This window comes from Epinephelus fuscoguttatus, linkage group LG8 (assembly GCF_011397635.1).
Source record: "Epinephelus fuscoguttatus linkage group LG8, E.fuscoguttatus.final_Chr_v1".
NCBI classification, from domain to species: domain Eukaryota; kingdom Metazoa; phylum Chordata; class Actinopteri; order Perciformes; family Serranidae; genus Epinephelus; species Epinephelus fuscoguttatus.
Window position 1 is genome coordinate 2349646 of NC_064759.1, and position 13647 is coordinate 2363292.

The 13647-nt window shown below is 38.6% G+C and overlaps 1 protein-coding gene across 3 annotated transcripts in view; it reads right to left on the minus strand.

The window, feature by feature from the left end:
- Positions 1–7392: 7392 nt before the first annotated feature.
- The window catches only part of tg (thyroglobulin), a 29487-nt gene continuing 23232 nt past the window's right edge, over positions 7393–13647 (minus strand). For 2 of the 3 annotated variants that reach the window (XM_049583390.1, XM_049583394.1), the window contains exons 41-49: positions 12538–12688; positions 12258–12454; positions 11711–11884; positions 11473–11610; positions 10039–10226; positions 9663–9767; positions 9181–9321; positions 8109–8290; positions 7393–7910 (exon numbers count right to left, since the gene is read on the minus strand). In XM_049583390.1, coding sequence (XP_049439347.1) covers positions 7810–7910; positions 8109–8290; positions 9181–9321; positions 9663–9767; positions 10039–10226; positions 11473–11610; positions 11711–11884; positions 12258–12454; positions 12538–12688 — 1377 coding nt within the window. In that variant the 3' untranslated portion in view covers positions 7393–7809. The remainder of the gene's footprint in view (positions 7911–8108; positions 8291–9180; positions 9322–9662; positions 9768–10038; positions 10227–11472; positions 11611–11710; positions 11885–12257; positions 12455–12537; positions 12689–13647) is intronic. The other variant, XM_049583393.1, reaches the window with a different exon arrangement.

The following is a 13647-nucleotide window of genomic DNA, read 5'->3' on the forward strand; positions in this document are numbered from 1 at the left end:
AGTCTGTTTCCACCCAGAGAAAGACTCCTTTATACACCTGCCTCACCTGCACACAGGTGGAGGAGGAGGAGGAGGAGGGAGGGGAGGGGCTGACTCGCTTCCATCATGCCCAGCAGGAGCAGGGCTCCACTCCGTGGTCACAGTTTGCAGGTAAAGACCCGTTGTACAGTTCCCTGGTTACTTTAAATGTAATTAATTCATACAGAGATTAATTTAATTATCCTATTCACCAAACTGTGTCCAGGATCTTATATGTGTCAGCAGTATAGAGACAACAAATGGACCTCCTGACCTCAGGTGAAGGGACGTTTTATTTGGGCTGCAACCGATGGTGGTTTTCACAAATGTATCCTCTTTCACACGGAGTCACAGTTTCAAATCTCTCTGATTTTTACCAATTAATTTTCAAAACTTCAGAATATTTGACCTCATTTCAAAGACTTTATTCACATTAGTTTAAACTGGGTCAGCCTGTATACAGTCATACATTGTTAAACACTAGGGTTGAACCAAATACTCACATTAAACAAATATCTTTATATGAATACAGATACTCAATTCTGAGCACCGGGTCATTTTTATGTAAAAAGTTTTCTAATCATTTATAAATACCACAACTTCTGATCAACCCATATCAATATCAGGCTTAAAATAACAACTTTTGATTAGTTCCCACCCACTTCCAATACAAACCCCACCCACTTTTGGTCCAGAGTACAGACTACAGATACAGATACAGATACAGATAATTTAGTCAGTTAAACAGATACAGATAATGGCGTCCTCGCTCATCGCGGGCGCTGCCCTCGGTATTAAAGGGTTAACACTTTCCCCGCTAGTGTATTATTATTAGTTTCCACACAGCGCCCCCTATCTTATAACAGTGAAAACACGGATTGCCAGAATATCTTGTCAATGGCGGGGAAACGTTCTGTCATAAATGACGGAAAATCTTAGCAATGGTGGAGATAGTGTTAAACACACACATCCCAGGCATTTGTAGAGAAGCAAACTGCTAGCACTTGCTAACTTAACTTGCTCATTAGACGTCCCAGCTGCCAACTAGCTGCAGATGCCAATAGATCAGCAGATACTTCACAAAGCATCAAGGCCACGCCCCTTTTTGGTAGATAGACGATCCTGTAGAAGTTAATGCACTCTGACCTTTTTGGATTATAATTTTTGCAAGTTTATTTCTTGTTAGACAGACCTTACCTGAACTCTTTATAAATTATTATCTGGGCACTGATCGATCACTCTTGAAAACTGTGACAATTCAAATCAAGTCCTACAAAAAAAAAAACCCTCAACATTACAACTTATTGACACTAATTTTATTTCTGGGATTTATATGCATGAAATAAAAAAATATTTTTATCTGCCTTCATTTTTTAACTTCTAATTTTAACTTTTCCTGTGCTGAAAACACCGCTGTCCCAGGCAAGAATTCACAACTTGAGACAATAAGAAAATGTTTTAAAACCTTCAACATATAAAACTAACAGGACTTTAAAAATATATTTTTTGTCACAGATTTTTTTTTATCAGATTTAGCTATAGCTATATCACAATAATAATAATAATAACAATAATAATAATAGTTATTATTATTAGTATTAGTATTAGTATTACTAGATTTGTGTGTTCTCAGTGTTAAAATGAAAAGAAATATTGAAGTTTTGTAAAACTTGACCCAGCGGTAATATGTAGATAATAAACAGTGGAGGACCAAGAATGGACCCTTGAGGAATGCCGCAGGTGATATTAGCATGGCAGGAGGAGACATTCCCAGTTAATACTGAGAAGGTTCTGTTATTTAGATAAGACTAAACCAGTCTGAAGTATCCCCAGTCACACCTACCCTGTTCTCCAGTTGATCAGTTAATATGCCACGATCTACAGTGCCATAAACAGCAGACAGGTTGAGAAACACCAAAAACAGTCCAACAACCACCATCTGAATTCATCCTAATATCTTTAAAACAATGACTTTTGTGTCACTTCCTGGTTTCCAAAAAGGTGTGAATACTTAATATATTTTGATAAATTCATGGTCAACTCGGTAGTCTTCCTAAATCCAAACTAATAAGTATTATGATTTGAAAATTAGTATTTTGCTCTGAGCAACTGAAAAATAAAATGGCTCCTCACTATGACTGCTGTGAAATTAATAAATGTAATAATAATAACAACAACAATACCATTACGATAATTTCAAAATTAAATAAATCTTTAGAGCTAAGAAAATAGTGTGTATAGAGGCAAAATAAAAATATATTACTTTGGTCAGCTCTGTCAGATCTTACCTCTGACACCCATCATGTATGCTGCAAAGCCTCTGGGGCAAATTGTGATTTGTGATATTGGGCTTTATGTATGAAATTGAATTGAATTAATAAAGAAAATAAAATCACTGGGAGGTTGGCACATAACAAAGTTTAATTGTCAAGATTTAATTTTTTTCAAAATATATTTTCCAGCCTTATTGACGAGTGAAAATAAAAAAAAAAATAAGGCTTGTTTTAGTGCTTAAGAGATGAGTGTTGAACATCTACAGCTGTCTGCATCATGATATCTGGTGATTCAATCAAGTCATGTACACTTAATGTAATCACCAGGTGTCGTTAGGCTGTAGGTGTCTGTTAATAACCAACTTGTTGACAGCTCACTCTTTAATTTACAGGCCGAGATTTAACTGGCGACGATGGTCTGACGCTATTTGACTATAACGGTGCTGCATCAACTTCCCTCTGATGCTAATCTATCAGTCGTAACTGTCACCAGCATTATTTAGAGATTTCATATTCAGGATCTGATGTGCCTCAGATCTCGGTCTGTTCGTTTCACAACACAACAGCTTTTCAACATTTTCCTGTTTCTCTCCTGATGTGACGGTGCTTTTCTCTGTTGGCTGTGATACAATGCCGGTCTGGTCCAAGTGTGACACAAGTGACGTTTCAGTGGTCACAGCCAACACTGGATGTTAAATTAGTAATACAGGAAACATATTATAAATAATGTGAGACGTGTTTTGGGATATTTGAAACAAAAGCCAAAATGTATGTAATATATAAACCTGGTGTTGATTTTTTAAATTTTTAATTAACAATTTTATTGTTGTTCTTTTTCTTATTTCGCATACATTTAACAGGGAAAAAACTGATAAAAAAAGATACCTCGTGACAAAAGAACAGAAACCAAACCAAACCAAACAAAATGGACCAAAAAGGAAGGAGGAAAAAAGATGAATGCAAGGGTGACATCAAGAATGTTATGTAAAATGCATTGGATCTCATACATACATTGTATAAATGCCTTTTAAACTGGAGGCTACTGTTTTAAAACTGTACAGACAGTGTCCCAGTGGTTCTTAAAGTCTTTTAACAGGCAGGCCGCCTGTTGCATGTTTCGCAGTTCCCAGTGGAACAGGCTGGTTACGCTTTTTCCAGTTTAGAACAATTAGCCTTCGAGTAGACGAGCAACGAACATCCACAGGCGGTCAGTGAAAACAGTTTTTCTAATTTCAGAGCTTTTCCAGGAATTTCATGTCTGTGGGAACTCAATTACACTATTTGAGCCGCCTGACTTACAGTTTTTGATTTTTCTGCTTTTAAAGAGGCAACAGACCCTTCGGCTGTCTCTGAAACACTGAAACACAGTTTACACTCAGTTGCCTTCACACATTCCTATCGACATCACTGATGCTACTCACTGACATACTCCACATTTGGAGCTATTTATTATAAAAAAAACCAACACATTTTTAATTCACGTCCATTCTGTCCGTTCCGAATTAGTCATGGCCCGGGAGCCAATTATGACAATACCAATATCAATGACAATGTTTAATTTAAATAAACATTTTTGTTATATTGTGATTCATTTAATTTTTAAAAATGTCAATATATTTTTGATTACTTTTGTAATCTGATTACTGTTTAATGATTATTTTCATGTGAAACAATCCACTGATTATTTTCTTCTACAATTCTTAGTTGATTTTTTGGTTTGTAAAAATATTGAAAATAGCAAGAAGTGTTAGTAACAATAATTCCAAGCCCAAAGTGACACCTTCACAATGTTTGTTTTGTCCTACCAACAGTTCAAACCTCACAGTGTCCACTGAGAATAATCATTCTCATTCTAATCTGTCATTAAAAAAATCAGAAGGAGTCATTAAGAAACTCTAGTTTTGTATGTCATATATGTTTTTAAACATCCATTATATAGTATGTCATGAAAAGATACAGTTGCTCATACAAAGGGCACAGTGAAGTGTATCATAAAATCATTTTAGGGTATATGAAAAAAATCTAAGTAAAGTACCTAATGAGTTACAAGACCCTGTGTGTAATATGCCATAAAAACTTACAAAATGTCATAGCATAGCATGTCATGAAAATTCATACTATGTCATAAAAAAGTTACTAAAAGTCATAGCATAGCATGTCGAAAAAAGGTAAGGTATACCATATTGAGGAAACTGATAAAAAGATTCATAGTATAGCATGTTGAAATAATTGCTAAGAAAAGTCATGGTATAGCATGTCGAAAAAACTGCTAAAAAAGTCATAGTATAGCATGTTGAAAAAAGTCATAGAATAGCATGTCGAAAAAACTGCTAAAAAAAGTCATAGTATAGCATGTCAAAAAACTGCTAAAAAAGTCATAGTATAGCATGTTGAAAAAAGTCATAGTATAGCATGTTGAAAAAAGTCATAGAATAGCATGTCGAAAAAACTGCTAAAAAAAGTCATAGTATAGCATGTTGAAAAAAGTCATAGTATAGCATGTCAAAAAAACTGCTAAAAAAAGTCATGGTATAGCATGTCGAAAAAACTGCTAAAAAAGTCATAGTATAGCATGTTGAAAAAAGTCATAGTATAGCATGTCAAAAAAACTGCTAAAAAAAGTCATGGTATAGCATGTCGAAAAAACTGCTAAAAAAGTCATAGAATAGCATGTCAAAAAACCTGCTAAAAAAGTCACAGAATAGCATGTTGAAAAAAGTCATAGAATAGCATGTCGAAAAAACTGCTAAAAAAGTCATAGTATAGCATGTCAAAAAACCTGCTAAAAGTCACAGAATAGCATGTTGAAAAAAGTCATAGTATAGCATGTTGAAAAAAATCATAGTTTAGCATGTCCAAAAAACTGCTAAAAAAAGTCATAGAATAGCATGTTGAAAAAAATCATAGTATAGCATGTCCAAAAAACTGCTAAAAAAAGTCATAGAATAGCATGTTGAAAAAGTCATAGTATAGCATGTTGAAAAAAATCATAGTTTAGCATGTTGAAAAAAGTCATAGTTTAGCATGTCAAAAAAACTGCTAAAAAAAGTCATGGTATAGCATGTTGAAAAAAATCATAGTTTAGCATGTTGAAAAAAGTCATAGTTTAGCATGTCGAAAAAAGTCATAGTTTAGCATGTTGAAAAAAATCATAGTTTAGCATGTTGAAAAAAGTCATAGTTTAGCATGTTGAAAAAAATCATAGTTTAGCATGTTGAAAAAAGTCATAGTATAGCATGTTGAAAAAAATCATAGTTTAGCATGTTGAAAAAAGTCATAGTTTAGCATGTCGAAAAAACTGCTAAAAAAGTCACAGTATAGCATGTTGAAAAAAGTCATAGTATAGCATGTCAAAAAAACTGCTAAAAAAAGTCATGGTATAGCATGTCGAAAAAACTGCTAAAAAAGTCATAGTATAGCATGTTGAAAAAAGTCATAGTATAGCATGTCAAAAAAACTGCTAAAAAAAGTCATGGTATAGCATGTCGAAAAAACTGCTAAAAAAGTCATAGCATAGCATGTCGAAAAAAGGTAAGGTATACCATATTGAGGAAACTGATAAAAAGATTCATAGTATAGCATGTTGAAATAATTGCTAAGAAAAGTCATAGTATAGCATGTCAAAAAAACTGCTAAAAAAAGTCATGGTATAGCATGTCGAAAAAACTGCTAAAAAAGTCATAGTATAGCATGTTGAAAAAAGTCATAGTATAGCATGTCAAAAAAACTGCTAAAAAAAGTCATGGTATAGCATGTCGAAAAAACTGCTAAAAAAGTCATAGCATAGCATGTTGAAAAAAGTCATAGTATAGCATGTCGAAAAAAGGTAAGGTATACCATATTGAGGAAACTGATAAAAAGATTCATAGTATAGCATGTTGAAATAATTGCTAAGAAAAGTCATAGTATAGCATGTCAAAAAAACTGCTTAAAAAAGTCATGGTATAGCATGTCGAAAAAACTGCTAAAAAAGTCATAGTATAGCATGTTGAAAAAAGTCATAGAATAGCATGTTGAAAAAAGTCATAGAATAGCATGTTGAAAAAACTGCTAAAAAAGTCATAGTATAGCATGTTGAAAAAACTGCTAAAAAAATCATAGTATAGCATGTTGAAAAAAGTCATGGTATAGCATGTCAAAAAAACTGCTAAAAAAAGTCAGAATAGCATGTTGAAAAAAGTCATAGAATAGCATGTCAAAAAACCTGCTAAAAAAGTCACAGAATAGCATGTTGAAAAAAGTCATAGAATAGCATGTCGAAAAAACTGCTAAAAAAGTCATAGTATAGCATGTTGAAAAAAGTCATAGTATAGCATGTTGAAAAAAATCATAGTTTAGCATGTCCAAAAAACTGCTAAAAAAAAGTCATAGAATAGCATGTTGAAAAAGTCATAGTATAGCATGTTGAAAAAAATCATAGTTTAGCATGTCCAAAAAACTGCTAAAAAAAAAAGTCATAGAATAGCATGTTGAAAAAACTGCTAAAAAAGTCATAGTATAGCATGTTGAAAAAAATCATAGTTTAGCATGTCCAAAAAACTGCTAAAAAAAAAAGTCATAGAATAGCATGTTGAAAAAACTGCTAAAAAAGTCATAGTATAGCATGTTGAAAAAACTGCTAAAAAAAATCATAGTATAACATGTTGAAAAAAGTCATGGTATAGCATGTCAAAAAAACTGCTAAAAAAAGTCAGAATAGCATGTTGAAAAAAGTCATAGAATAGCATGTCAAAAAACCTGCTAAAAGTCACAGAATAGCATGTTGAAAAAAGTCATAGAATAGCATGTTGAAAAAACTGCTAAAAAAGTCATAGTATAGCATGTTGAAAAAACTGCTAAAAGTCACAGAATAGCATGTTGAAAAAAGTCATAGAATAGCATGTTGAAAAAACTGCTAAAAAAGTCATAGTATAGCATGTTGAAAAAACTGCTAAAAGTCACAGAATAGCATGTTGAAAAAAGTCATAGTATAGCATGTTGAAAAAAATCATAGTATAGCATGTTGAAAAAAATCATAGTATAGCATGTCCAAAAAACTGCTAAAAAAAAGTCATAGAATAGCATGTTGAAAAAGTCATAGTATAGCATGTTGAAAAAAATCATAGTTTAGCATGTTGAAAAAAGTCATAGTTTAGCATGTCAAAAAACCTGCTAAAAAAGTCACAGAATAGCATGTTGTGTTTTTAATAGTCATGGTGAAGTTGAAAATGCACTTGGCTACACTGATCCACTGGTACACACTGCATGTAGAGGGAGTATGAAGTCAGGACACAGGATTTATCATTAGGATTTTCCCATTCACTTCAATAGTTGATGACAGCAGCATCTAGTGGCTGTCAGAGGAACTGCAGCTGATGCTCAGATCACACAGAGACAACACTCAGAGTTTAAAATGCTTTTTATTGATTACGACAGAAGTTGTTAGATTTCTTCAGTTTGAGATCAGTGTGAATCTGGAGGCAGGAAACTGATGTCACCACAAGGGAAGGAGGATGATGATGATGATGATGTCATTAGTTTAGCTGTAGGCATCTTTCTCAGTCTGTGATTGGCTGGATGGTGCAGCCACTGGAAGCTCAGCTGTCAACGCAGGCTGGACCGGCTCGGCCCCCGACTCACCTGAGGAAACAAAGACAGATGAAACATTAGAAACAAAACACATGTCGACATGTTCACAGACAGATCGGTCTCAACTAATTTAGATTTTAGAGCAAAAACAAACAGTGTATATATTTAAATACACGTATATGTTTACACATATTAGTTTGACCAATGAAGAAGAGGCCAGTAGAACAGACTCCACTGGATTGTACTGACCGCTCAGACTGGTCAGTCTGGTTCCCAGTTGGCTCCAGAAGGAGCAGGCGCTCTGACTCAGACCCTGATCATGGCGGAGGGTTGGACTGAGCTGCATGTAGGTGGGCGGGGCCTCAGAAGACAGGACCTGCTGCCAGCGGGGCAGAGTTGACTCCGCCCACACACCTGACGGGTTTGGGTTCCTGGAAGAAAAAAAGGGAAAAATGAACTTCTTTATCAAACACTCGTAATGTCATTTATAATGTAGCTCTGACTGTTTGTGTTCATCTGAGGTGTGTTAATGTAACGAGCGTTAATTTAACCACTGTAAAAAAGTCATAGTGTACTATGTCATAAAAAAAGTGAGAAAAAAGTGATCGTATTGTGACAGCCCCTCCACTCCACTAGGGGTCTCTGTGTTCCGGTACTGCTGTTTTCTGATTGTGTGTTACAGGTGCTGAATGGAGGGTCATCAGCGCTGAGATATACCTGGGCCTGCTGTGCCCCGCCCAGAAATACCTCCATCTGTTGTCCTCTCTTTCTTTGTGGGTGCAGCCGTGCTTCTGATTATTTGCTTCACATTTCCACACACACACACAGATATTACTGACCTTTATGTCTGTTACGTTCTTTATTGGTGTTGGTTTGTAAATAAATTTGCTTTTACCCTGCAGTAATTTTGTCTTGTCTTTCTTCGACATACTATACTATGACGTTTTTGGTGAAAAAAATAGACATACTATGATTCTTTTGTGGAAAAAGTCAACATACTATACTATGACTTTTTTGGTAAAAAAAAAAAAAATTCAACATACTATACTATGACTTGTTTGGTGAAAAAAAATCGACATACTATACTATGACTTTTTGTGGAAAAAAGTTGACGGACTATACTATGATTTTCTTGGTGAAAAAGTCGACATACTACACTATGGCATACTATACTACTTTTCCCATTCCCTTCAATAGTTAATGACAGCTAACAATCATTAATTTAAAATAAGAGTTCATTAAATGATCACTTATCTAATGAATGTTAATCTAACAGGCGTTTCTATGACGGGTGTTAATCTGAAACAAACATTAATCTTACCCGGTCCTGATGAAGCTGGAAACGTAGGTCATCATGGCCACAGAGAGGCGTTGATCAGGGGAAGTGAAACGCTGAGAACTCATGGGATGATTAGGTGTTCCAAACACAAACTGAACGTCCAGAGGAACAGAAACATCGGCCCTGACCACAGGAAACAGTCATCAATATCTTTGATCAATTGGGTTTCTGACACACAGTCACAGTTACAGGGAGAGAGAACAGTCTGAAGCTGCAGAAGTCAAAGTTATGTTGACACTATCAAGTGAGCTCTCATTTTAGCTGAGTCATCATGTACAACTAAAACGTTAGTTATCGGAATTAAGGTTTCTGTGGACATGAGATGAAATCAGTACGACGCCAACACACTAAGATAAAGATGGTGAACATGGTAAACATTATACCTGCTAATCATCAGCGTGTTAGCATTGTTGTGTTGTTGTGTTGTGTGCAGCAGGTGACGTGTCATTAATCTGATCATGTACCTGTTGTGAGCGCTGGTGGCAGGTTGGTGGTACAGGAAGACATTAGCTTTGCTGTTAGCCCAGTGGCTAGCCATCTGCAGAGTGGGACAGATGATGAAAAGATCTCTGCAACAAACAAACAAACAAACAAACAAACAGGGCTGGTTACTGGAGTTGTCTGGGTGGTCCAGTATACGAGCTTAAACAGGCATTCGTTACGATGACACATCCTGGCAAATCAAAAAGAGGCCTACGTCAGCGGCCTGCTTATTAAAGCTCTTGTGTTCAGACACGTCTTTTGTTCAGTATCTTCTCAGCACTCCTCCAGCATCACTGTACACACAGGGTTAAAAAACTCACTGAACTAAATCAAAGTGAACTGAGGTGTGTATGTGACCTGGTGGCGTTGTTGAGCGCTCTGGAGAACAGGTTGTATCCGGCAGGTGAGGGACTGTGATCCAGAGAGTAGAACCAGGCCGCTGCGTCCTTCAGCAGCTCATTTCCTTTCACTCCACCCAATGAGCGACTCAGAGCCTCGTAAAACACCGTCTTACCGTCAGCTCGACCCTGCAGAGCCTCAAAGTCCTGAACACAAACACACAGGAAGACAATGACAAGAAATTAAAGTTAAAACATTCAATCAGGAGAAAAAAAGTGCAGTCAGTACTGATGAACAGGAAGTGGAACATTTTCCGTCTTCTTCAGTATCAAGAGTATTCTACATTTATACATTTCCCAGTGAAACAAAATATTTATATCTGTGTACAGTTACAAGAGGGATTAAATCGAATCCTTTGTATCTGATTGGTGCATTAAAAGTGGGCGGACTTTGAGTTTAGCAGAGCTACAGCAGATTGTTGGCTCCTCCCTCAGAGTTGATCAGGAGAAGGACGAGGGAGAGATGAATGAATGAATAAATTACACCTCAGTCACAGTCACTACGTTTCCAGTCCCAGTGAAGTGGAGCTACAGTCCCAGCTGGACGAGGACATCTAACTGGCCTACTGTCCTTGTCCCAGTATACAAGCACGGAGGGGAATCCATTTATTGAGCCAAGTATGTGCGACTCCTCTACGATAGGTGGAGATATGCCCCCTTTCAGCTTGTTAGTATTGGACCTTTTTCCTGTTGACCTATTACGTCACAGACCAAACAATGGACAAACAAGTTAGCTACGGTTAGCTAGCAGCTAACTGCTACCATGGTGGACAACTTTACAGCTCTGTACATTTGGTCCGTCCAAAAAGTCACGGCTCTGGATGTAGATTTCTCCATGTTGTTACCGGCTTCTTCTTCTCTTACACATTTAATGCTATTGGACTTCAGGGTCAAAGCCCGGGGCGGAAACTGTGGAGCATGCTCAGAGCGCCTCGGCCAGTTTGGGTCTGATTGACTGTATACATGCAGGAGTCACATGATCTGGGTGTGTTAGTCCCACTGTGACACATTCACTGCAGGACCATTTCACTCACACTGACATGTTTACAGGGATTTTAAAAGTTGGCCTCTTGTCCGCCCAGAGTCCCCGCTGGATCAGCAAACTGTCTGTCGCTACAGTTACACAGATTGGACCCAGCGACCCCGGGGCCAGAGGTCACACTGGCTGAATTAGAGTTGCTACAGCGTCTAAGGTCCCAGCTGCCGGTCTACTTCCAGGAATGTCAGAAAGAAGGTTGGCTGGTTGTGCTAGCTCGCTAATTCTTGTGTCACCTGCTCACTAATGAACAGCAAATCCATCAGTCAGTACCCCGTACCATTCTGGCACAAATTCAGATTTTACATCACTGCTCACTGAAACCTGTCATGAGTGTTGTTCGTAGTGACCTCTGACCTTTATCCTACGAGCTCGGCTGATCAGACCGTCGTGTTCTGATGTTCCCAGCAGCAGGTCGACTCTGTGGAGGGACGCCTGAGAGACGGACTGACGGACCGGAGCCCAGGCCTGGAATGGACCACTGACCGCCAACAGCTGCAAGACGCACACACACAGAGGACGGTGAGACATGCAGGAACCTGGAGTTTTCTTTCTTTCGCGCCATCGTAATAAAACTCCTGAGCTTTAACTGTACTTTGGTCTGAGCAGCGTTGAGCGTGTGCACAGGTGTCGCTCTGAGGCAGGCGGCCATCTTGTTGTTGTCAGTGTCATCAGAGGTCACGCAGCCGAGCTCTTTGGCCAGAGCGACCGTCTGACTTCTGGAGGCGGAGGGAGTCTGAACCAGTGATGGAGAGAACACAGAGCCGCCCTGCAGGAGGAACAACACACAGACAGAAATATGAAGTCAATCAGTCGTCCAGTTAAAGCCACAAATCTTAAATACAGCTCGGTGTTAAACTCAGTTACAGAGGTCTCGCTGTGATGCGTTCATGTGCTGTTGTTCTGTGGGAAATTAAACTACTGACAAAATTTTAAAGTTTTGCTCTGTTCTGAAAATGTTGTAATCAGTTTAACATTTTAAGTTAAAACACACTTTCATTAGTGCTGCTACAGTCAGGTAATGACTGTTCAGATGGTGTCAGGTGAGTTTCTATGATCCTCTGAAGGAGTCAAAGACAAAGAGACTGAGGGTGAACCAGAGGAGGAGGAGGAGGAGGAGGAGGAGGAGGAGGAGTTCTCACCATCAGTATCATACGTTGAAACAGAGGAGGAGAGGAAGAGGAGAGCAGATGAAGGCTGGTGATGTCAGCACCACGTCGCTCTGACCCGACTGTCACTCTCCTGTTGTCTCCGCCCACCAGAGAGATGTGGGCGTGAACCCAACGAAGCACCGCCTCCTGGTCCGACAGACCGTAGTTGCCACGGAGACCAGATGAACCTGCAGACAGAGACTTTTACAGTAACTGATGCAGTTCAGCGACGTGTGTGTACAAACATGCAGTGTGTGTATATATTTCATACCTGTGCTCAGGAATCCCAGCGCCGCTGTCCTGTAGCTGGCTGTTACCACGACAACATTACCCACAGCGGCGAGGGTGGAGCCATCCAACAATCCTGGGTTCTGATTGGCCGACGGGTTGAAGAAGAAAACCAGAACTGGGACACGCCCCTGCTAACACACACACACACACACACACACACACAAATAAGTCAGCTGAGCTCACTGATGTTCCCTTTAAAATAACCCTCTAATTTTATTTAGAATCTACAGATGTTTTTTCACTCAACCTTCATTTGTACAGTTTTTTGATTTGATGTGAATATTGAAATTATTCTGGGTGCCTGAGGAGGAGGAGGAGGAGGTGCTCAGTCCTGCTTTCAGAATTTTCCTTAAAGGATTGTCAGTTCCTGTTGGTAAACACACTCCGACCGCAGATTCACTCTGGTTTCTGGTCTGTCTCTTGAACGCCTGCAGCTTACGTTCTGGCACCTGGGCGTTACCTTTTCCTAGACCCCCGACTTCAGCTGAGCTCTCACACGTCCATAAACATCCCAAACACAGACAAAAGACAGTGAGGAAATCCAGGCAGAGGGCGGAGTCTCTGCAAATAAATACACCACCACACACTGATGACTGGGAGGTGTAGCTGTCCAAGAGGACGTGTTTCTTTGTAGAGATTTAAATGTTGTAACAGAGAAAATGTTTTGAAATGTTTGTGAGTCCTCTGGAGTGTTACTGACACCTACTGGTCACAGTGTGTATTGCCTCAATGGACAGGGGGCAGTGTTCACATAATCAATCAGGGAAATTGTACGTTGACAGCAACCAGACGCACGGGTTGTTACAGGATGCTCGTCGGTGAAGATTGATAACCCACACAAGACAGTCTTCAGACGTGCACCATGATCCACAAACATCTCTTCTTACGTCTGTGTACTGTCAAATCAGATTGTTGGTAAGAATGTCAATGCTCGATAGGCTCTTTGTTTCAGTCTGCTTGATACAGTTACCACGTGTGAGGGAACGTCGCCACCTGCTGATGTGGCGAGTAACTGCACCTCACACAGATGTTTTTTACAGATCCTGCTGCAGTAAGAGTTGGAGTTACAGTCTCACGTGTAAAGATGGAT